Here is a 26,686-nt window from a genome sequence, read left to right as displayed (position 1 = left end):
ATCATATGTGGTCATGTGGGATAGAAAAAGTGCACCTTCGGTGGTGAAAATTTCCACCACCTCGGGTGTATTTTTTCTATCCAACATGACCGCATATGATGGAATCTTATAATCTTATATATTGATTCCTATGTAGGGGAAAATGTCAGGAAGAAATTATCACTTTTCGTTAAAATATAACAATTTTCAAAATATGGACAGGAAAGGAATAATTGTTAATGACACTTTAACACATTTTAAACTACGACTGTTTGGTGTTTAAAGGAAACATGTCACATGACCTATATTTGGCACCAACCATGTACAATTAATTATAAATTGAATCACCTAAAAAATAATAATAATAATAATAATTACTTAAAATATCTCCGTAAAAAAAAACCCAGATACGAGCTCTTAGTGGAAATTGCCGATCTTTAATGAGCAGGGCAATCACGAGGTCCGTGACGTCAGAGACGCGTCGCTTGATCTGAAGCCTTACACTTAAAAGCATTAGTCCGTACCACTCATAAAGAATATAAGACTTGCACAGCTTACCAAAACAATGAGTGTTCGTTCGCAAAACGTTTTGCCGTATCAATTTGAGCTGTTAGTAAATGAAGAAAGACACACATTTACTTACAACAGTGATACTGAAGAAAAAACAGATAGCGAGTCGGAGGGTGGAGAAACCGATGGTGCCAGACCAGACCGGTCAACCAATTTACAGCCCAGAGCCCAAAAGTAACCCGGAGACAAAACCAAAACCCGGATACTAATGCTGAGGTGTATATTGTTCATATTTAGCATAAAGATACACCTCGGTATGATGTATTTAAATATGTAAAAAAAAATATAAATGTAGGACAAACATTTTTTTATATTTTATTATTATTATTTTTTTATAGAAAATATCGCATTTTTCATGTTCGGGCTGTACATAATGAAATCTGTATGCACAGTGTAAACAAATGCTCTAATTTATGACAAGGTGCTTCACTTTCATTAACCTGACTTGTAAAACAACATAAATGACTTGAGAGTATAGTCAACTTTTTAACTAAATATATTTCAATTTGCATCAGTAGAACGAAATGGGGTTATAGTATTTTTCTCTCTTAAAAAAAAAGCAGCATATTATTAAGCCTATTGGTAGGGTGCGTTAGAGTAAAAACGACTACTCATGATACCCAAGTGATAATTTTCTTTTCTTTGGTACTACGTAATTGGTCAGTTTTGTAATTTTTGATGGCAAAGTCTACTTAATCAAGGGTTTTACAGCATTATTTACAGTAATGAAGCAGGGCGGCTGATAATGTCCATTAACATTGTACTATAGTCGTGACAGGTTACGCCACAATACCCTGTGATCTTAAAAAACTGGCAAGTATTTTGTACGTATGTCTAGACAGTGGTAATCACTTACCTGGTCGATACCCTGCAATATACACCTGCCAATCAGGAATCACATGTGCAGGCCACGGAAAGAGAGGACCAATTAACTAAAACAACACTCCGATTCTCAAGTCAGCCCGTGGATGAAACATAATAGTTATTTCGACACCGACAGTAGTGGTTTATACCTCTCGTTGTGAGCACAGTTTCTGGCCCTAGTCAGAAATCGTGCTCGCAACGAGCGTGCTGGAACATTAAATTGATATAAGCACGTTAATTCCCGACATCTGACCTGACAGTCATTTGTGGGCATACATACATACATACATAGTGGTTTATTTTGTATTGAACTTCGTGTTGCTTTGGGGCTTCGGGCAATGAGGAATGTTTTTGTGACGTACTCCGCCCGAAGATTAAAAACATTATTTAAAATTATTTTAGTTTTCTACACAGTTTTTTTTAAAACATATTTAAATACATCGTACTGAGATGTATCCTCATGCCAAATCCCATGTTTGTATATGCTATATTTAATTACTTATTGACGTTTCCTTCTTCGGACGTTGAATACAGATTTTTTTATGTAGGCCTACAGCCCTAACATGAATTTTTTTTTTTTTCCAAACATATATAAATACATCATGTTGAGGTGTATCTTTGTGCCAAATATGTACAATGTACACTTCGGCATTCGCAACCGAGTACTGTTTTTGTCTCCGGGTAACGTTTGGGCTCCGGGCTGTAAATAGGCTGACACCAAAGTACTATGCGGTGTTGGGGTCCAATCTTTTGTTTTGCGATAAAATACACGCGTACGTCTTCGGATACAATCTTTTGGAAAACCGTAAAAAGACAATCCCGATTGTTTAAACTGTTTATTTTTACACCCAAAGGCCGCGCAGTACGGCACTGTTGGACTGAAAAGACCGTAAACCCCTTACTCCATATATAAACAGTTAACAACAATGGAAGAGTACAGTGGCTCTGACGTCACTTCCCTTTTTTGCCGAACGCTCACGAATAAATATGCATAAATCGTACTTTGATACTTATTAGCGTAATTTCTTCATTTTAAGTTAACTACGCATATTTTATTGTTATAAACTTATTTGTGTATTATTTTTATATCATTTTGCTTTTAAAATGAGCTATAATATGGTCTCGTAACATGTTTCCTTTAATATATGGTTATCTCAACACTTGATCGAGAAAGAGAGAGAGGAAATGTGTTGCTGCCGCACAGGCCACTCTTGTGAATAAGCCATTGATGTAGCAGTCGTAGGGCACAGATTAGGGTGGAGTATTTCATTTCATTTCATTTCAACCTATTTTCATGCTTATATCCAATTAAGGTTCAAGCACACTGTCCTGGGCACACACACCTCACCTATGTGGGCTGTCTGTCGAGGACAGTGGGTTAGTGGTTAGTCGGTTAGTGTTTAGTGAGAGAGAAGAGGGTGTAGTGGCTTTACACCTACCAATCAAGCCCTTATAAACTCTCTCTGGGATGGAGCCGGTACCGGGCTGCAACCCTGTACCTACCAGCCTGTAGTTCAATGGCTTAATCACTGCACCACCAAAACTGGTGGGATGGAGTAAAACCAGTCTATCATGCATGACTAATTCTGTAACCCTGCATACCTCAGGTGAGTGCTTTATCACTGAGCTATGTCCCATGTCAAATATGGTGCAATTTTCCTCACGTATGTGGATTATTCAGGGCCATAGCTAGGATTTTTTGTTTGGGGGGGCAACTGAGTAGTTAATAGTCTAAAACTCCTTTTCTTTAAGTTTCTATAATGCTTTCCGAATTTTTTCGGGGGGGGGGCAACTGCCCCCCTTGCCCCCCTGCTAGCTACGGCCCTGTTATTTGCATAATAAATTAGGTTTTCTTTGGCTAAGACTAACAAAACAAAACTTTAGCATTGTTGTTTACAGAATATCTTAATAATAACTCTCTTATATCCAGTTCATTGATAAGTGCTTTGTCTTTTACAAAAAAATTTGTGTTTTCAATTATAGAATCCTGACCCGGAAAGCCGCGGTGAAAAACCATACAACTGTCAGGAGTTGGAAGATTGTGATGACAGCAACGATGACTGCAGACTGATGAGAATTGATGGAGAAACTCACACCGCCACACACGCGGTATATTTACATGTTGTCTTCACGGTCATCTTGATGCTTCTTATAGAAAGAAAGAAATATTTGTTTAACATCTCAAAACATTTTAAACTATGGCAGGGCTCTACATTAATACTTGAAGACTGGAAAAATTATTTTGGATATTGCATATCGTATATTGACATATATTAGCCAAGTTTTGAAGTCTAGAAATACTTTCCTGAAGAAGAGAAATGTGTTATACACAGAGGCAAGATTTGTTTATAAAATTCTGATAAAAAAATGCTCCTGACCGCGAATTATAAATTTTGATCAGACCCTTAAAGCCTTTCACAGCTTATGTAACAATAACTTGTGCACAGTATAAGTAAAACACCCCATCGTGCAATATTATGTACTTGAATCTTGAATGCATTGCAAGTTTGATGAATAATAAAAAAACAAATACTTGTTTTATTGTGGTTTCAGTGGTAAAAAACATGTTGTTTCATCCTGTTGCCATCTTTGTTTGACAAGACCAGTCTTTCATATAGCAAATTTAATTTATAAAACAGTGTTTGCTTTTCAAAAAATGATTGTAATATCATTGTTCAGTTTGCAGGGCACATCAAATTGTAAAGTAATTCCAGAAATAAATTACACTCTTTATTAATTTTACCAACAGAAAAAATATAACTTGCATTTTATGATAATAAATACTCCCACAATTGTCACATGACCATACCATATGACAGTGAACACAAGTCACAGGGTATTGTTTGTTTTAGTGGGGAGACAGGGATTGAACATCCCTTAATGAGTTTATTTTCTGCTGTTCACTGAATAATTTAATTACTTGTGTGCATGCAGTGATGTCTTATTACATTTTCGTGTTATGATTTATTTTTGCACTGCATGTAAGACATTAAGATTATGAGTACCATGTCTGTAATACTTAAAGAAAAAAAAAGGAAAGAAAAATAAAAGCACAAGTCGACATACAATTGGACAAGATGACTTCGGTTTATACAGGAGGTCCATGATTTTGTACTTGATATTTAGTGTCAGACTAAGAGGTTGACTTATACAAGGAGTTGACAATATTTGGAAAGTATGTTGTTCCAACAACCTGTTCGACTGTACAAGTAAGCTGAAAATTACAATACATTAAAAAATTGTCAAGTCAAACTTAACGAAGATACTGACAGTAATTGTCGTAGCTGTGATGAATTGGCATAGGTCAGGAGCTTTACTGATTATTTTTTTTGTTTTTGCCACTGGCTAAAAACTATTACTGTTGGTTGATTGGATAATGTCTGCTTTTGTTTTTATTTTTTGCAAAAGTTACTAAGTTTAAAATTGCCATAGATGAGCATCTGTCTTATGGCAAAAATATTTTTAAATTGATGGAGGTAACAAATGCTGAAGTTCAAGCCGTGGTAAGTTGTTTTAATCTTTTATCACTGATGATGGCTTCACTTTCACCAGTTTTATTCTTATAATTTGTTTTGTAGATAAATCTTGGAGGTCATCAGTGGCTGTTCTGCAAACAGACAGATTCGGAAAAGCCACCCGCACTCTGTCTCCGACATGATGTTGACGGGTTGTTATGGCAACCAGAACAGCCATCATCGTCCAGAGAAACTTTACTGCATCACACTGGGACATTCAATGCTTTCGGTTACGTCCAGGCATCAAAGCAGCAGAAAAAGTTCTCATCGTGTGCCCCTAACCTCTCGTACGCTGTGATCTGCGAGTGTGTGCGACACATCTACATATACAGACAGAACTCTCCCGTGCTGTCGCCGCTGAGAAACAGAAAGACCGGGCAGCAGGTCAGTGCCATCGCGAAGCAGCAAGTGGTGGCGCTGGAGTCGACTGATAACATACTGGGGCTGCACGTGACAAACAGGCAAATATTCGTAGCAACCGGCAAAACAGTGTATGCTATTGCCACAGAGGAAACATCAGGGTGAACAAAGCTTGGAGATCGAGTTCATATTCCAAGACACGTCATACAAACTGTCATTGTGTTTGTGTGTCAGTTATGCAACATCAAATTTATACATACTGTCAGTTGGTTACATGGTGAATCGTTAAGTTCTATAATTAAAAGCTGCAAACTTAAGGGTACCCAAAACTATTCATGTATTCCAAAAGTGCATGTGTCCTATGTAGTTCTAGACTAATTTTTGGACACTTCATGCATAGCACATCACAGGGCTCAATACAGCAAGTAACTTTTATTCACTTGCAACTGGTTTTTCAACAGTAATAGCCAACAGGCGAGTAACAATTATTAGGTTTAGAAGACTTAATCAAGCTGAACATGCCTTTAATCAGTTTAATGTTATGCCGTGTTAAGTATGCAACGTAGGATCAAGAAACAAAACATGTTTATTTCCTGTAGTTACTTCGGTAAACTCCGGCTTAGATCATATGAAATTGTTATAAACCATTTATTTTTAGACTCCTCAGGTTATTATATAGACTGAGTAAGGGCAAAGTACCATAACAACCAGCCATGAAACATGGCCACATTTTTCCTTTCCTTCCTGGGTCCTTTGAATGGAGGACCCTGGCCGTGAATACCCCCCCCCCCCCACTTGGCTATTAATGAACTGCTGTATCTCTTCCCCCCCCCCCCCCCCCCCGGGGCTTATTCTGGTTAAATACCATATTTGTGGCGAGTGGATGAAGAAATTTGGCTACGAATATATTTCATTTACTAGCCAGCAGGCAAGTGAAAGAAAACTTCTGCATTGAGCCCTGCATCAGTAGAAAAATTGTAACTCACCAGTTACCTAAATTTATGCTGCGTTCATTAGAAGTCGTGAATATCGTAGTTACCAATTCATAAGTTGTGAAGAGCGTTCATTTGGCGAAATAACCCGTGAACACAACTTGTGAACTGGGGTGGGATTTCACAACTCGTGGAAAAAATGGCAGAACAAACACAAATCTTTTGTGAAACTATGAGGTGGGGTGTGAGGGATTGGAGTAACAGTGCAGATTGTCTATAAATCCACTTGGTGAAATCATGTTCACAATTTGGAACTTGTGAATTCAAAAGGACCAAATGAACGCAGCAAAAGTTCACACAACTGAACATTTGGTTATCTAGGTAAAATCATATGAACGGTCTTCTGGTTAACTAAGATTTAGAAATATTGTCCCCTGTATTCATACATCAGTCCTCTTAGGTGAAATCATATGAACGGACTTCTGGTTATCTAAGATTTAGAAATATTGTCCCCTGTATTCATACATCAGTCTTCTTAGGTGAAATCATATGAACGGACTTCTGGTTATCTAAGATTTAGAAATATTGTCCCCTGTATTCATACATCAGTCCTCTTAGGTGAAATCATATGAACGGACTTCTGGTTAACTAAGATTTAGAAATATTGTCCCCTGTATTCATACATCAGTCTTCTTAGGTGAAATCATATGAACGGACTTCTGGTTATCTAAGATTTAGAAATATTGTCCCCTGTATTCATACATCAGTCTTCTTAGGTGAAATCATATGAACGGACTTCTGGTTAACTAAGATTTAGAAATATTGTCCCCTGTATTCATACATCAGTCCTCTGAATATTGGGAGAATAGTTCTTTAGTTTATCCTTCACTCGCACAAGTCATTTTTTGTTTGTTGATTTGATTTGTGACATTATTTACATGGTGAAAAAGGAATACTTGGGGATCAGAAGATGGTGCATGGGAAGGATTAGCAATTGCTTATTATTATGGTTTTACTTTAATATGTAACAGTGTTTTTGTATTATGTAAAAGAAATTACTTGACTTGTTTTCATTAGCTTTGAACAAATAAAATTTGAACCTGTGGGTTACACATGTAATTAGGTGTACCTTGGTATGAATTTAACATGGACAAAGCCGGTTCAAATTTACAACCAAACAAAATACAATTTTTTTCAAAATATCTGTCCAAAGCTGTAACCACGAAGAGTTTCATTTAAATATATCTGTCGACTTTATTGACAATCTTAATGTCGGTTTTACACAAAAATAAACAAAATGAACCCTGAGGAAACCATATATTATCTCGGAAGTCTGGGCCCTTATTCACAAAAAGTACGCAAGTGCATGAAGACCACGCATTTTAGCAGGTACGCAAACAGTCACACTATTTCATGCTTTTTTTTGCGTGAACTGCAATAGGTCCCGATCATGCAATCGAGAAAAATGGCTTTGTTAGATGAACATTTTCAACAAAACTTGAGAGAAAATAGGGGTTTTCACAATAAATTGATACCAAAGAGTTAAATATATGTATTCAGGGTGGATCTAGGATTTTCGGGGAGGGGGGTTAAACTTCTAAACAGGAACTTCTTCAACACTGAGTGTTCATTGTGAGATACGGCAGTTGGTTGATAGGGAAGAGGGTAGTAGAAGGGACACACCATCCAGTAATGAAAATATATGAAGTTACAAGTAAAATATCTTTTGTAGAAAACGAAAGGCCCATGGATTTTGGAAATTTCCTGGGATGTTCAAAACCTGGGAAAACCAATAAATGTCTGACATCTTTGGTTTGACCACACTGAGGGCAGCTGGGTGTTAGTAGAGCATATTCTTTCTTTAGTATATTTATTATTGATGTCTAACTTTGTGTAAAACTGACATTAGTATGGTTTCTAATGCTGTGTAACTTTGTGTCTTTTAAAGAAGTTTTGTTCACTAAAATTAATTTACTATTTAAACTTTTATTCTGATGTTTTCAATTCATTTAAAGGGACATTCCTGAGTTTGCTACATTGTAAGATGTTTCCGACTAATAAAATAGTTATACGATTAAACTTGCATATTAAATATATTTTCTTGTTTAGAGTATCAGTGTCTGTATATTCAATGTGTTTCTAGTCGTCTTAATATTTATAAGAAGCCCAAACTGGATTTTGTCTTCAAATAATTTCGTACGTACGAAAAAACAATATTTTAGAAAATAAGATGAAATTTAACCTAGTACAAATATTAGAATGATCAGAAACACGTTTAATATACAGCCACTAATATTTTATGCAGATAATATATTTGATATGTAATTACAATCGTTAAAAAGTCTCTGTTAGTCGATAATATCTTAAAGACTGCAGCAAACTCAGGAATGTCCCTTTAAACAAATAAAAAAGTTGATTGTTTACTTTTAAAACGTTCTACCAGTCATATTTTTAAAATGCGATCCCCAAATGCATATACTTGAATCAAACAACGGAGAGAAGGCATGCCCCTGCTCAAAGTAAAATATACTTTCATTTATACATTTACTGACAAATGGACACGTCACAATAATAAGTAATCTTATTACAAGTGTTTTTAAACAAGTTAAAATTAATTTTCACTCTGTATCATAGTTACATAATAATTATCATAGTGTTGACAATGTAACGTTTTTAAGCACATAGATACTACTGACAAATGAATGGATTAAATCTAAACGGCACTGTTTAATCTAGTTATGTAAATAATTTAAAAAATGTATTATTATCTTACGAATGCATCTGACAGTTTATTGTTTTATTTTTCAATTAAACAAATTATCTACCCACATTCCCTAAAATATTGCTCTTTTCCACTGACTTTCACACATCATTATTGTGTTTGAATCCATTATAAGTTGTAAACAAACATTCAAATTTGATGTGCTTTTAATAGAAGCACTGATCCAATGTAGTATCCATAACGACCGCATGCTGGCAAATGAAAAATATCCGTCACATTTTTAAAAGAAATATTTGCTGAATGAAAGTTTAAATTTAAGATCATAGCATTCTGCATCAGCAAAGTGCCACATGCAAAGTTTATTTTGGTAACCAAATACATATTATGACCCCCCCCCCCCCCCAAAAAAAAATTAATAATAATAATAAAAAATAAAATAATAATACATTTTTAAAAAATTAATAATAAAATAAAAACAACAAAGTACCCCACAAACAAATCCACACTAATCTTTATGATCTATTAAACAATAAAATTATTCCACACACAATAAAGTAAACAATGTAACAATAAAACAAAACATAACTTTAAATGCATCTCAATTAAAAGGTAGTAATACCCAAGAAAATTACAGGATTAATTCAAAAATAGTACTCGCATACTAAGATGCTGTATATATATAAAGAAATTACACTTAATCGCACAGACGCCAGGTGACGACTTTACTAAATGTTTCCTATTGCTATTGCTGTATATCATTCATTTCTCATAAAGAAACTAAGCATCTATCACATTGATTCTAAATCTCTAAAATGGTTTGAATCATATCTCTCAGGTAGAAAACAAACTGTTGTTCTTGGCAAAGCCCGATCTAATCCTCATAATCTCTCATATGGCATCCCACAGGGATCATCACTGGCCTCGGTGGTGTCGTGGTTAGGCCATCGGTCAATAGGCTGGTAGGTACTGGGTTCGGATCCCAGTCGAGGCATGGGATTTTTAATCCAGATACCGACTCCACACCCTGAGTGAGTGCTCCGCAAGGCTCAATGGGTAGGTGTAAACCACTTGCACCTACCAGTGATCCATAACTGGTTCAACAAAGGCCATGGTTTGTGCTATCCTGCCTGTGGGGAGCGCAAATAAAAGATCCCTTGCTGCCAATCGGAAGAGTAGCCCATGAAGTGGCGACAGCGGGTTTCCTCTCAAAATCTGTGTGGTCCTTAACCATATGTCTGACGCCATATAACCGTTAAATAAAAAAAAAAAATCTTTCTTTTTTCACAGGGATCAGTACATGGCCCCACTTTGTTTGCATTATATATCAATGATCTGCCACTCTATGCAAAGCATGTTTGCTGATGATGTAATCTCCATATCTGGGCATATCTCTGTTAGAAAAACATGTCCAGTTAGATTTGAATGAGGTGAGTCTTTGGTGCAACCATATTAAGATGTCTCTTAACTTAAATAAAACTAAAAATCATGCTTATTGGTTCTTTTAAAAAATGTATCTGGATTGCAGAAACCACAACAGCATTGACTGTATATGTAGATCACATACCAGTGCAATGTTCCACTTCTGAAAAACTTCTTGGTGTACACATTGACCCAAAATTGACATGGGCTAACCACATAAATGCAACTATTAAAAAATCTTCTTATTTGTTATACATTTTTCAACAAAACAGAAAACATCTTGACCAAAAGACGAGTTTAATATTCTACAGCTCTTACATATTACCTCACTTAGACTATTGCTCCACAATTTGGGGAACCTGTTCAAAACATTCTATAGAAAACTTTAAAAAATCCAAAATCAAGCTGCAAGACTTATTACTGAAAAAAGCAAAGAAACGTCCCCTGCAGAAATAATCAGCTCTCTCAAATGGCTTAAAATCAAAGAGAGAATTGACTTTAGAACCTGCCAGTTTGTCTACAAAGCCCTCAACAAACTATCTCCATCATATCTAGAAACAATGTTTCAAACAACTTCAGAAATTCACTCCTTAAATCTGAGGTCAACTCAACATACCGGTAGTCATCTTTATGAATTAAAACCAAGAACAGAATTTTATTGCCATAGTTTTTCATGCAGGGGAGCTAAATTGTGGAACACATTACCTTCAAAGATAAAGTATTCTCAGTTCCTCGCCTCATTCAAATTCAGTTATTTTAAGCACTATTTAAATAATAATAAATTTTAAGATATACTTTGTTGTTGATTTTGATGTGTTTGTTAAAATAATTATGATGTATTCACCGACTCAAGTTTCTTAACAAATTGATTTAAATATTATTTAAATATTCATAATATGTGCTACTGTTCCTCATGCTATACATATTACATGTATGTTGATGTTGTTTCTTTGAATATATGTATGTATAATATGTATAGATTAGAGAGGGCCTCATGGGAGACCAGTCATTACTGAATGTGTTTACTCTCTAAAAATAAAGATTATTATTATTATTATTATTATTATTATTATTATTTCTGAATGCTGCTATGTTAAACATGAGTACATGTATGTGCGTCAAATAAACTATTTTTACGTAGTATGAAAAACATTCTTTCTGGTCGCATATAGATATGTATTTGGTTCACACGTCCCCCTCTGACGTCACAAGTCTAGTTTAAATTTTTGCTGCAAGTAAAGCGCCCTATTAAGGAAAGGGCCTATAACGCCTGTTATAGGTTGTACTTTACCAAATAAAATCCCATAGGCGACCATGTTAACATTTGTGTTTAAAAACACTACATGCAATATATCAGCCAAACTATGACCCATAAATATCAGTACTACAACCCCTACCTTAAAATATTAACTGAAGAAAATAGCACCTTTCAGGCTAATTTTCAGTATAACCAGATGTTTTATAACCCCCCTAGTTTCGCACAAAATTTAAGTACTTTTTTTTTTTTTTTAACATGTACCCCATACATGTTTCAAGCACAAGGCTACTTGAAACAATGGTACTAGATGAAACAAAATTGTATAAATTTTTTATCCAGATGAAACATTTTTTTTTACAACCAACACACTCACATTTATCACCAATCACAGGTTAACTTCTCTATCAAAAGTTTGGTGCACCTCAATCTTTGACCCAGCCAGAAGTTATTTGGTTTAGTGCTACCTATAAGACAAGTAATTGTATAGTCTGATTGCTTTTTGATTTTGTTTTAACAATGTTTTCAAACACGTGTACATGAATTTTAGCAGGGGTGGGGTGGGGGTCTAGACTGTTGTGAACGAAGTTTATGGGGGGGGGGGTCTAGTCATGCTCCCTCAAAAAATACTCCCGAAACCTTCCCCTGTATATGCACTTGGTGTTCCTTCCGCACACATAACATCGTGAACAGGAAACTATATGAAAACATCATTGAAACCACAAATATATTTAAGTAATGCTTGTTTTGATTTTTCATGCAGAAATGGTTGATTTCATGAATTCCAGTGACATAAGTAACACTAGTCCATGGGCCAGATACCGAAACCCTTCACCACCACCCCCCCCCCCCCCCCCCCCCCCACCCCGGGATTTTTGGAGACCAGTATTTTTAGATACCTCATTATATATGAATTTAATATCTGCTTGTCTGCAGCAAAAATGTTGGTGGATTAAAAAAATATCGCCATTTGAATGTGGGTACCGTTGCACATTTTGTGTCCCAAAAACACTATATTGAAAAATTAAATATAGTGATAAAGTTGTCATCCATATAAATTTTTAACAGATATAAGGCCATAATGAATGATATTCATCCTATACTAGATGTTAATAGTAACAAACCAAATAACAATGCAATATGTGGTATGAATAATGATATACTCATCGGCAAAAGTTAAGCAGTGCCTGAAATGCATTATTTTCTATATTTACACATATTTTGGGCTGCTTGAACCTTTTACTATTAAAAATTGCACTGTATTTAATATATTGAAGCAGCATTATTCAAATACGGTTCAGTATATCTGCCTATACTATACTCAATAAAATTAATTAAGGTCCAATAGATATTTTAGCATTTTCCTATAAATATGGGGGAAAATACAACTTCTTCTGTTGAAAGTTGTCAGCATTGTGGCATGTTCTTAAACTTAATGACTTAAATAACAATTTTGAGGGAACACAATGACAAAAAACATTCTGAACAAATGTGTAACAAATACTTGCCTAATGCTCATTTCAGTATTTTAAAGTATGTGAAATCCCAGTGTTTTTTGCGTGTATAACCAGTAAAAGTTTACTGAAACAATGTATAGAAGCCATATATATATGACCAAAACATGCTAAAATAATATAACAGTAACAAAGAATTATATTATAACATAAGAAAGTTTACTAGCCCTTAATTAATTTCGTTGAGTATACATGTATGTGCATCAATATTATGAATATGTCCCTCTTTACTAAACACCAGTGTTAAAAATTTAAAGCATCAGTTTTGTGTACCTACCATAATTTCTTTTGCATTACATTCTATTTGCATTCTATCTCACAGAAGTTCATCTTATACTAGTCTGTGTTTGTAATATTTTTAGATTTGCCTTTATATTTACATTGTGCTTAACGTATGTTCAGGTGCAAATAATTAGTTTCTACATCAAATATTGTCTAGGAAAGTTTTGACTTCCTTTCATATTCCTTTGCATTTTCATGCAATTAAAGTATGTTTGTCATGTTCACAATTTTTGGTATTCTCCTTCTCCAGGCTCTGCTCTGGTTCCCCTATCAGTATGTCCATCAGCTCTCATGGTATCATATCACTATTTCATCTCTAGTGTGCCTTCTAAAATTTCTCAGCCATATGACCATTTGGTTGGGGAATAGCCTGGTATGCGTGGCATGACTGATACCAAATGACAACTTGGCAATTTGTTCTCTTTATGTGCATTCTCAGTGAATACATACATGTAGAGTGGAGAAGGCTGATTTATACTCTACTGTAGTTCAATATTATCATCCTTGGTTTGGCAACAAACATTTCCAGATATTTTTCAAGTCATGATGTTTTTGTATGTTATTCGCACCTGCACTCCCATAGAGAAGGTATATGAAATGATCTGCTTCTTAAATATATGAACATTAATTTTTGCTGAACTTCCATGAGCTAACAACATTTCAAGGAAGTCTTGGTGTTGCTTGAGAATGTTCAAAACCTCCAGTTTTCCATTCTGCATAAAAGCACTGTTGGTATCATAGCCAGTAATGGCAAGCACAGCTGGAATTGCTAGTTGGTGTCTTCCCTGCATCCTTAATGATGCTGTGCACATCTATAAGATGCCTCTTGTTGCCAAATTGAGTGTATACAAATGACCGTATCTGGGATGGTGAACTGGCAGTAATGTACAGACATTGAAGTATAATCTTTGTTTCTGCATTTTCTTGTGCACTTTACAACACCCTCAGACATTGTACTTTGTCTCACAAATAGAACCCTCTTCCCAAGAAGCTGAGGGCAGAGTTTTCTTTTTTTCATTTAAATGTAATGTCTTCTAGTCTCTTAAGACTTTTGTAGGGATTCCTTAGATCAAGTGTGGCTTGGTAGAATCCCTTTCACATGAGAAATTTAGTGCCAAACCACGAATGCTGTTATTATGCTACTGTGGATTAGTTGCAAACCTTCCATCCAGTAGATATTCCCTGAAAATATGCTGTACCAATAGAGCAAATTGGAAGAGAGCAAATTGCCATGGTCTCATATGGTATTAGTCATATCACGAAGTCCAGGGTATTCCTCAACCACATAGAAATGGCTGAGAAATGTCCAAAGAAATACTGAAGCTGAATTGGATGGTTTGTGATCTGATAACAAGAGCTGTTGACATACTGAGGGAGGAAAAAGAGCAAAGGCCCAGAGGACAAAATAAGAAATTACAGGTATTGTGAACATAATAGACATTATATTTGAGTCAGATGATAAGACTGAAATAGGAAAGAAAGTCAAGTACTAGATATGCCTGATGACTATATCTAATGTTAATTATATAAACCTAAGCATAAATTAAGCACAATTTAAATACAAATATGTTTTTAAAAATAGTACAAGCTTCTGTGAGATAGATGAATTGTAAATGTTTTAACACGCATGCCGAGGAAAGGTACTTATAATTGGTTGGTACTAAGAACAGAGGGACATCTTCATAAATTTGTGAACATATACTTAACCATATTTGAATAATGAAGCCTCAATATGCTATAGAAAAAAGCCGGGTCAGTTTGTTTTTTTAATAATAAAAGCTTCAGGCAATCCTAAGTATTTAACTGAACAAAATGGAAAACTTTACAGTTTGAAAATACATTTATAAAAAGGAACTCCGCCATTCATTAAATTTTAGCGAGCAAATCGTTACTACCTTGATACTAGCTTGTCAACAAGCTGATCAGATTGCTTGCGAAACATGAGCGTATGTGCCGGGTCAAATTGATGGAAATCATGTTTTGCACGTGCAAAATTGGCACGAATTGCATTTCGCGTCCCAAATCGATTGAAACTTGTAGCCTGTCATCACATCACTTAGAAAAACACATTTTCGCTACTGAATTTGTTGCTATTGGAAATGCCGAGACTGTCAAATGAAGAATGAAATCGCGCCATAGGGCGTCTAGACGGAGGGCAGTCCGTGACGGTCGTTGCATGTGCGTTTGGTTGCAGCAAACAAACAATAAATAACCTGAGGACCCGTCTTCATCAAACTGGGTCAGTTGCAGATCGCCCCCGACCAGGTCCTCGACCAGCAGGTTACTCCTGGGAGGGAGGGTAACTGCACAGACCATCAGGAACCGCCTGCGCACCGCTGGACTGAGAGCCCAAAGGCCATACTTTCGGTCCCATTCTTACCCGTTTACATCGTCAACAGCGACTTATGTGGACGAGATGCCATGTCAGATTCACTCAGAGACAATGGAACACAGTGGTCTTTAGCGACGAATCCCGATTCATAATGCGTTTCGCCGATGGCAGAATCAGGGCGTGGCGAAGACGTGGTGAACGTCATGCTCAGTGCTGTGTCAGAGAGACCGTTTTGGCAGAGGAAGCGTGATGGTGTGGGGAGCATTCACCAGCAATGGAAGGTCAAGGCTTGTCATCATCCAGGGGAACACGACCGCCCATGTCTACTGTGACCAAGTGCTTAGGCCGGTGCTGGTGCCATTCATTAATAACCATGGGCCTGGGTTGACCTTTCAACATGATAACGCAACCCCCCACACAGCGGCATTAACACGGAACTTTCTTCAAAATGCCGGTATCTCACTCATGGCTTGGCCAGCCCGATCACCCGACATGAATCCAACTGAACATGTCTGGGATGAACTCGGAAGACGTGTCAGAAACCGCGTTAACGCACCTCGGACACTGCAGGCATTGGGACAGGCACTGGTGGCTGAATAGAGGCGACTTCCGGTTCAGTGTTTCACACGATTGCTGAGATCCATGAGAAGACTGTGTCAGGCAGTTATCCAAGCCCAGGGAGGTCACACGCGATACTGACACTGCATAATGCATTCATCTGAAATCATCTGAACGTTGATTTGGACACACACACACACACCCCCCCCTTCAACATTTCAAGCCATAACATGTTTCACAATTAAACATCGTGATGACATATTGTGTTTTGCTCTTTATCACATCCCTCCCATCGACAAATGTCTGCATTAATGAACATACATATCGTTGTGAGGTTATCAGAAGACAAATAATATGTGTCAAGTTTTCCATTTTGTTCAGTATATGTGTATACATAGAAATTAATACATTTCTGGCATTGCTTACTAGTAACTTATTTTGAGAAGTATATAATTATTCATACATCATATTATATTGTTTTGTAATTGTTATTAACATCTACTTAATAGAATAAAAGGAAGGATGTAGAAATAGAAAATTGTAAACTTCACATACAGTATATCATATTTGGGTCACATAAAATGACTGAGAATTGGGAATGAAAGTTAGATTATTATAGTGCTAGATATTTGCCTGATGATAATATATACACCAAAACATAAGTTAAGCATAATATAAATAGAACTGCAATTCTAAAATATTACAAAAAGCAACAAAAAACCTAGCTATTGTAAGATGAACTGTTGTGAGACAGATAATTTGTATATGTAATGCAGACTTGCCTAGAATGGTATGTAAATTCACTTTTTATGTTTGTAAGACTTGTGTGTAATATAAAAATATTCAAAATATCCATGTAAATGGTTTATACAGCATGTACTGCACCATATTTAAGTAATGCTGCCTTCAGATATTAAATACAATACAATAATAAAAGGATTAGAATGTTTTAGGTACGGTATGTATATATACACATGTACATAGAGAATTACGTATATCGGGAACTGTGTAACTTTTGCTGGTGAGTATACCCCCGGTACTATATCCATACCACATATATTGCATTGCTTTGTGGTTTGTTGTTATGAACATGTAATTTAGCATGAATAGCATTCATAATTTGGTCTTAAACCTGTTCAAAATATGTCTGGATGTTAACTTGAACATTGCCATGCAGTTTTTTCATATACTATGTTTGTAATACTCAGGACATTTCAAATTCATTGACTCACTATGCTTAGTCAAATGCCAAAAATGTATTATTTTTTGGTGGAATACATTCACCAGTAACCCAGCTTTAAAGTAAAAGCAGTGATATAGTCCAGAATTATTTTCAAATATTTTTTGAAAATTATGTGGAACATTCACCTTGATCAGAAATTTGCACTGTTAAAAATAAATAGGGTGCCTACACTCAAACGTGCCCTACAGGCACACCCACCAACAGATTGCCTGCAGACAAGCTGATTTGAGTATGTCTATGGATAGGCTTCAAAGATATACTCATCTTGAAAAATCCCAGGGGAGGGGGGGGGGGGGGGGGGGGGGTTTATAGTGGACCCACGGTCTACACATATTTTACAGCAAATTATATGTACTGTTTTATTCCATAAACATTATTATAGTATTTATAATCTACGACTGTGTTTACATTTAAAAATGTTTTTGCAAGCTCTCATACATCTCCCAACACCATGAATGAAAGAATGAATAAATGTTTATGGAAAGTATCAAACAAAGGGTATGCATATGATCAAGAAGCACTTTATGAATAAACGTCATCAGTATAAAAGTGCAAAAGTAAAGTTAAATCAGTTAAAGGAGCTGTGCCAAATATAAATATTGTAGGTAAATATATTAAATTTTATAATTTTTAGAATAAAATTCAACATGTCTTACAAATGTTAGAACAAGTTTATCCCTGTTACCATATAAAATAAATATGGCTGATTCCGGCCGTTTGTTCAACGTTTCTCTCTATTATTTAAAGAGACCATCCTGAGTTTAGGCCATTGTAACGTATACGACATACAGGACCTTTTTCATTACTAAAATTACATATTTAAGAAATATTCTTGTTTAGAATATCAATGTTTGTTGTTATACTCTTTGTAGTTGCCCAAAGTAGATTTTACTTTCCAATGTACAAAAAATATATATTAATACGAAGTAAAATTAATTTGTTTTATATAAAAAGACTGCTTTAAAAATTAGCACATGACCGAAACACATTGAATATGGAGACGTTAGAATTTTAAAAAGGAAAATGTATTTAATATGTAATTTTAATTGCAAATGATATTATAATTAAAGTAGTGTCAGAAATAGAATAAAACTTATTTTTGTCGATTATTTCATTCATATTAAACTGACAAATAAATATTTTGTAAATATATATTTAATGATATTCTACCTAATTTAGCATTTACTTGTTTGTGCTCTCAATGATGTACGAGGTGGTGTTTACTCTTGAAATTAAAAGAAAGATGCCAGTAAACAGGTGATTTGTGCACTTTATTGGAACAGACTATAACACATTTTAATCGACTTCTATTGCAATATGTGAGGGACCGTCTCTGATGACAGTTTACCCCTATCCCTTTCCAAAACAAAATATTTGTAAACATTTCTAAGTACATTTTGAATGAATGAATGAATGTTTAACGACACCCCAGCACGAAAAATACATCGGCTATTGGGTGTCAAATTATGGTAATGCAAATAAATAAAGTGATGATCAACATCAATATAAAAATTCAAGACAAACAAAAACAGTGTAAAGAACTGCAAAAACACAAATATCACAGAATCTTACGGATACTGAATCTTACTCAAAACTTCAATTTTGTGCTATATTGGCCATTCTCAAAGAGAATGTTACACCCCTGCACCACGGTGAGGTTACAGCACATGCAGGGGAAGTACATTTTGAGCAATACTGTCAAGAACCATCCGAGTGTGTGATCTATTATACTGGTATTAAAGGTGCTATGTATTAAAGGTGCTATGTATTAAAGGAGCTATGTATTAAAGGTGCTATGTATTAAAGGAGCTATGTATTAAAGGTGCTATGTATTAAAGGTGCTATTTATTAAAGGAGCTATGTATTAAAGGTGCTATGTATTAAAGGTGCTATTTATTAAAGGAGCTATCTTCAAGTTGCATAATATGACAGCTATTGCAAATAATTTTTTTAAATTAAATTTTGCTTTAAAATTTAAATGATTGTAACAAGATCATTTTATCTACTAGTAGAAAATAAATTTTTATTGGAGAATTTTCATCACAAACAGATGCTCACATATAACAATGATATAGCACCTTTAAGTGGTTGCAAGATTGTGTAAATTTCTAATGTACTTATATTGAATTTATATTCACTAAATATGCTGATAATAATTAATAATTTATGCTGCAATTCAAAATATTCAGTTTACTTGCAGTTTTAAATTAAAAGTTTGTTTAAGAGTAAATGAAATTGACACATGTTGATCAAAATGTGTTATAGTTATATATCACCTGTTTAATGACATCTTTCTTTTAATTGCAAGAGTAAACACCAATTTGTACATCAATGAGAGCTCAAACAAGTAAATGCTAAATTAGGTAGAGTATCATTAAATAGATATTTATAAAATATTTACCTGTTAGTTTAATATGAAAGAAATAATCGATGAAAATCATTTTTATTCTATTTCCGACACAACTTTAGTAGATACAATTATTTTGTTAGAATCATTTATGGGCATGTAGTTGAAGGTGTAGTCTTTAAATTTTAAAGCAAAAGTTAATTTAAAAAAATATTTTCAATAGCTGTCATGCAACTTGGATATAGCGCTTTTAATACATAGCACCTTTAATAGTATAATACCTGTAGCATTTAATCAGCACTCCCCAAGAATATGCACTGCCCAGACATCCTTATACGTATAATTTGCACTACCCCAGTAATATTATTATACGTATACTACGCACTCCTCTTGAATTATCTGCACTCCCCTAGTTATTATTATACATATAATTGCACTCTCCACAACTATATTTAAATACTGAATGCATTACTGTTACTGTTACTTTATTAACGTGCCTATATTCAAAAGAGGTTCAGGCACGTCCATCCCACATCCAGTCTCTGGCAAGGGCAGTGGCTAAGCATCGGACAGAAGGTATGTAATTAATAGGGACAATTTTGACTTTATACTAAAATGAAATGGCTGCATTCAGAAGGCGTGTCCAAAATTTATGAATATGGCAACTAATTCCTAAACGCCAGTTTGCGACGGGCGGTCCAAAAAATATCTTAATATTTAAATTTAAATTTATATTTTTAGCCCCAGAAGAATTAAGCGGAGAGACTTTGGCCTTGAACCACAAAAAGATTTTAAAATTATTTATATAGGGGTAAAGACGGTCCCATCGAAGACTTCAGTGTGGAGGATGCGAGGGGAGAGAGGGAGGCAAGATGCCCTCTTATTGCCAGTCTCCCACACACAGCCCACCACCCTCCCAACCGTTGTCTGCTCCGTTTCCGGTAACCCCTCAATATTTATTTTATTAATATTATTAAATATAAATTTTTCCCTTCTAAAAAAAATCAAAAAAAAAAATCATAACTATTGAATCGTTAAATTTAATTGGGGGGGGGGATAAAGACGGTCCCATTGAAGACTTCAGTGTGGAGGATGGGGAGGGGTGGGAGGGGGAGGCTAGTCGATCCTAGCTATCCTACGACCAAAACCGCCTACGCCTAACGCCCCCTATTGCCAGCCTCCCCACATACACCTCGCCATCCTCCCAACTGTTGTCCGCTCCGTTTCCGGTAACCATACAATATTTATCTTATTATTATTATTAAATATGTTTCTCCCCCCCCCCCCCCCTTTTAAAATAAACATCTTTCCTGAATAGTTACATTTAATAGGAAACCAAATAAATTAAAAACATGCATAATAAACACAGTAAACAATATTAAAGGAGCATGCTGTAACATAACATCTAAAATATAATATTTATTAATGATAAAAATGAATTGATAAAAAAGAGCTCCAGTCGGGGGAAGAAGAGGAGCCACTGCCAGATAGCCCCCCCCCCCCCCCCCCCCCCCCTCCCCGCACGAATACATTAATTGTCTCTTAAAAGAACTTTGGATTGATAATACTTTAAGTGCTATTCAATTAATATAATCCACATTCAATATTAGTCCCCTTGAACATAGGGGATACGGAAATTCGTTTCGGACTTTTTTTCACCCAATACCTTAAGGTACTGAGCTGAAGTTTTGCGTATAGCCTTATACTTATAGTGTACCATTACAGATCAAGTTTGACTTTCTTGACAATTTCCCTATTTTTGACAGACATGCGGTCCTTGCATTTAGGAGATACGGAAATGTGTTTTCCGGACTTTGTTTTTACAATGCTTCAAGATACTGAGCTGAAAGTTTCTATATAGCTTTATCATATACTATTACAGATCAAGTTTGACTTTCATAACGATATACCCATTTTTGACAGAGTTTTTGCCCTTGAACTTAGGAGATGCGAACATTTGTTGTTCGGACTCTTTGGGTGTGGGGTGGGGTTTTTTTGTGTTGTTTTTTTGCAATGCCTCAACATATTTAGCTGAATTTTTTCCATAGCTTTACACATGAAGTTTGACTTTCAAGACGATTTACCTATTTTTGATACAGATATAGCGCTTGAATTTTGGCGAAACTAAAATTAGTTTTTCCGGACTTATTTTTGCAAAGCCTCAATATATTGAGCTGAAATGTGTATAGCTTTATCATGTACTACTACAGATCAAGTTTGACTTTTATGGCAATTTAATATCCATTTGTTTTAGGAGGTATGAAAATGTGTTTTTCATACTTTGTTTTTAGTGCCTGAAGAAATTGAGATGATAGTAGTACCAAGGCCTGTATAGCCCCATGACGCCTGTATAGCCCCATGACCTACTTTGCGTGACCTTGACCTTGATGACGTCACGGCCTTGTGCCGTGACCTCGTCCTACTGGCCCTGACCTACTTAGACTGGCCTTGACCTTGATGACGTCACGGACTACTGTGCCGTGTGCAACGTCCTACTGACCCGACCCTGACCTACTTACACCGGCCCCTGACCTACTTAGACTGGCACGAAAGAGTATAAAAAAGCTAGATAAGGTTTAATTGTCATTCGCTCGCCGAAAACGATCAGATCTACGTTCAACCCAGAGATGGCCTGTTCCACAAGTGATGAAGCGAGATGTCGTCTAGAACTTGGAACTAACGTCTACGTGGTGGCCAAGTTATGGAAAGGGGACACTGCTATTCACATAAGGAAATTTGACAGTGACAAGGGGAAAACTTTCCCCACCAAGCGAGGTATTGTCCTTAGTCTTAAACAGTGGATCGAACTGTGTGGATGTAAAAGCCAAATTGACGAAACAATTTCAGCATTAAACCAGGGGAAAGACGAAAAATTGTTCAGACACCTTGGTGCCAACGTCCAAGTCAGCGTCGACAAGAACTTTGCTGGGGTGGACCTGCGTCAGTGGTGGTGGTGTGATGAAACTAAATCCGTGAAACCAAGAAGGGAATATTCCTTTCTCTACAACAATGGGAGAAACTGAAAGGCTGTTTCACAGTCATGTGTGACTTTGTACCAGAGCTGAACTCGATTGTGCCCTGCGCCATGCAAGACGACCATCAAAACCAGATGGGATTTCTTCAGTGTAACTTCTGCAACCCTAACGAGTGTCACCAGTGGACGAGTTTTGTTTTGGATGAACTCGAAGGTATAAAAGAATGGATTTATGGTTTACACTTCATTTGCTTTGTGACTGTGCTAGAGAACAGACGTGTTTTATGATTCTGACATTCTTGTGTCTTGTTGCACTCTATCTGGAACGAAGAAGATGGCATCGGGATATTCGAGCAGTGTTAGTAGCAGTAGCGACGAGGACGACATCTTGGTCTGCAAATGTTCAGAAAGACATACGATCAAAAGAGTGGCTACCAAACCAGAAGAACATTTCATGGATCAAACGGATGCTGCCTGTGACAATATGGATGAAGATGGTGAAATCAAAGAAGCCATGGATCAAACAGATGCCGCTCGAGAATATAAAACAGACGCTGCCTGGGATGATGAAGACTGCTGTTCGAGACGTTACCTGTTCTGCCATCGTCCCGAAATGCGCCACGTCTACACGCGGATGCAGACATTTGGGTGGTGGCCCATACAGTTACGTCAGAAACCAATGGAGCTCGCCAAGGCCGGTTTCTTCTACACAGGGGATCACGATGCCGTCGTCTGTTACTGTTGTGGACTACGCGCCTACCGATGGCAGAGAATGGACGACCCAGTGATGGAACATTACAGACTGTCCCCGAGATGTCCCTATGTGAATAACGTGTTCAGACATTAACAGTTTCAAACACGCGTGAGACACTTGAATGTTTTTGACATAACTGTATGTTTTGTCATATATTTTATGTACTACATTTTTGTTGTTTAGTAATAAAATTTTGAGTTGTATCCTTCCGTTATTTATAAATAGCATGACTTTGTGACACGTATGTCAGCTGAGAACCATGTCTCGGTGGGAAAGGTACCTAGAGTCTATTTACTACGATGTAAAACATCCTGGGAGTTATGCAGGTCCTAGTAAACTGTATCAAGCTGTTAAAGCAGAGGGTAAATTTAAAATTCCTCTGACACGTATTAAATCATGGTTGAAAGGTCAAGAGACCTATACCATGACACATCAAGTGAGGCGAAAGTTTCCACATAATACCTATGTTGTGGAAGGGTTAGACAGTCGCTGGCAATCCGATCTAATGGATATGGTCAGTTTGGCTAAATACAATGACGGGGTGAGATACCTCATGGTGATCATTGACCTGTTCTCCAGGTACTTGTGGGTGCTACCACTCAAGTCGAAAACGGGGAACGACGTGGTAGAGACTTTGACAGAATTCTGGAAATTAGAGTCCAGAAAACCCAAACTGTTTCAGTCCGATTCAGGGTCAGAATACAAGAACCATAAGGTCAAAGCATTGTTGAAGTCGCAGGGCATAACACAGCTGTTTGCTCTAAATGAAACCAAAGCAAGTTATGCCGAACGGGTCATTAAAACCATCAAAATGCGTCTCCATCGCTACATGTTAAAAAACTTTACTTACAAGTACATGGATGTTCTAGAGAAAGTCGTCTATAGTTATAACCACACCAAACATCGAATGTTAGGTCAAACACCAGCCAGTGTCAACCAAACGAATGAAGGAGAGGTCCGTCTGTCTCAGTACCTGATCAAACCTAAAAAGGCAATCCACAAAAAGAAGTTTACATTTAACATAGGTGATAAAGTACGAGTGAGTCATCTTCGGGGCACCTTTGATCGGGAATACCAAGAGAAATGGTCTGGCGAAATATTTACCATTGAGAAAAGGTACTGGTCTCAAGGTAAAGACTTGTACAAATTAAAGGACTGGGGTGGTGATGCCATCGAAGGGACATTCTATGCAGCTGAACTTCAAAAGGTGACTGAGAATCCTGATCAACTGTACCGTATCCAAGACATTGTGAAAAGGAGAACTCGTAACAAACAGAAAGAAGTGTTGGTCAAATGGCTTCACTGGCCTAAGAAGTACAATTCGTGGATTCAAGAAGAAGACGTTGTTCGATATCAGACAGTATAAAAGACCTCAGCACATGTTTGACTTTTCATTATCATGGAAGAAATTGTAGAGACACAACCTCTGTCAAGAAGTCATTCGGGTGATACCTGGACATTTTTTGGTAAACGTGTGGCCAAATTGGAAACGGTATGCAGCCATTTTGGTTTTGAAACATGGCTGAATACGTTCTAAAACATTACAATTATTTAAAACTGGTGACGAATATTCACGATTACCATATGACTCTGGGATTACTGAATGATATGAATGAAGAACAAATGTTGGCCTTGGTGGAGATAGTTCAAGGGTTGCTGGACGGACGTATTCACGTCGGAGCAGGACAGAAACGTCGATTTTTACAGTCTAACATGATAAATATGCTCGTATCACCTTCCGGGATGAATAGAACTAGAAAACGTATATTGAAACAAGACAGTCACCTGGATCAGATGAAAGCAAAAACCGTATGGTCAGTGGTCACGGATAGCTGGAGATATGCAGGATCTCTATAAATAGGATGTCTGTCAAAAACCATCATCATTTGAGATAGAACCTTCAGAGGAGCAACATGTCAGACCAGTACAAGCTGTACGTTCCCGACGTGGACAAATGGACCCGTTTCTACAAACTGCAGGCACAAGGCAAACTTCAACCCCACTTCGAAATTCAACGTCGTGGGCAAAGTCAGATCATGTACAGTGTGGATCGGTGTCTACAACTCTACGACCCCACATGGAAAAAAGAAAAAGAAGAACAGAACAAACCCCCGGCACCCAATGTTCTCATGGTCTCCCCAACGCAGCAAATAGTGGAACAAGCCAAGGCCGATCTGAAACGGAAACGAGAACAGAGTGTCGTGGAACAGAAACGACAAGAGCAGACTGGGCAAAAACGGCACAAGCATTTCTGAGAAGGCTTGGCATTTCTGAGGGGGCATGGCAGTTTCAACATCGCCAGATCACGTCGAACACTTCAACAGTCAACAATATGAATCAGTGTCATATTTGCGAAAAAAATATGTTCTGACCCACTACCTAACTCGGCACGTACGAAATAAAAATGGACTCTTGGAATCTGACAATAAGCCTTCCCAGCAGCAGCAGCAGCAGCAGCAGCAGCAGCACCACCACCACCACCACAGCAGCAGCAGCAGCAGCAGCAGCAGCAGCAGCATCCCCTAAGATTGTTACATCCGTTCACCATGATCGTGTCGGGACCCACGTCGTGTGGAAAGACATTTTTGTTGTACAAACTGCTAAGGGATAGTAAAATCCACCCGCCTCCTCAACGCTTCATTTGGCTCTACAAACGATGGCAACCCCTCTGTGATATGATAAAATGGTTCCTCGAGTGAAATTTGTTCAAGGTATACCCGAGAATTTAGAAAAGGATCGTTATTTGGATTCGAGAGTCAGAAATCTCATCGTGTTGGTCGACCTGATGTCTACAGCTGGAAAAGACCCTCGCATCACCGACCTGTTCACGGAAGGAAGTCACCACAGAAACCTCTCTGTGATTGCCATCAACCAGAACTTGTATCACAGCAAGGACCCGACACAGAGAAGAAACTGTCATTACCTGGCACTGTTTAACAACCCCATCGACAAGCAGCAAGTCCTAACCTTGGCACAGCAGATGTATCCTGGAAATACTCGTCAGTTCATGCAGCGGTTTGAGTAAGCTACCCACAGGCCCTACGGATATCTCTTGGTGGACTTGAA

At 36.9% G+C, this 26,686-nt stretch overlaps 2 protein-coding genes across 3 annotated transcripts in view; both read left to right on the top strand.

Moving 5' to 3' along the window:
* Positions 1 to 8,297, top strand: part of LOC121388863 (nudC domain-containing protein 1-like) — a 41,642-nt gene extending 33,345 nt beyond the window's left edge. Inside the window, exons 8-10 of one of the 2 annotated variants that reach the window (XR_005960015.1) lie at positions 3,397 to 3,522; positions 4,992 to 6,601; positions 6,681 to 8,297. Coding sequence is in view for 1 of the 2 variants with exons in the window: in XM_041520383.1 (XP_041376317.1) it covers positions 3,397 to 3,522; positions 4,992 to 5,453 (588 nt within the window). In the remaining variant the exon portion in view is untranslated. Of the gene's footprint in view, positions 1 to 3,396; positions 3,523 to 4,991 lie in introns of both variants that reach the window. The other variant, XM_041520383.1, reaches the window with a different exon arrangement.
* Positions 8,298 to 23,879: 15,582 nt separating this feature from the next.
* LOC121389158 lies at positions 23,880 to 24,986 on the top strand. Its single transcript, XM_041520766.1, has one exon. The coding sequence runs from the start codon at positions 23,880 to 23,882 to the stop codon at positions 24,984 to 24,986; it is 1,107 nt and encodes a 368-aa protein (XP_041376700.1).
* Positions 24,987 to 26,686: the final 1,700 nt, after the last annotated feature.

Source organism: Gigantopelta aegis, chromosome 14 (assembly GCF_016097555.1).
Source record: "Gigantopelta aegis isolate Gae_Host chromosome 14, Gae_host_genome, whole genome shotgun sequence".
Classification (NCBI taxonomy): Eukaryota; Metazoa; Mollusca; class Gastropoda; order Neomphalida; family Peltospiridae; genus Gigantopelta; species Gigantopelta aegis.
This window is presented reverse-complemented; position numbering and strand designations above follow the sequence as displayed.

Coding starts and splice junctions, on each gene's coding strand:
- LOC121389158 (XM_041520766.1), top strand. CDS start 23,880: ATGTCTCGGTGGGAAAGGTACCTAGAGTCTATTTACTACGATGTAAAA.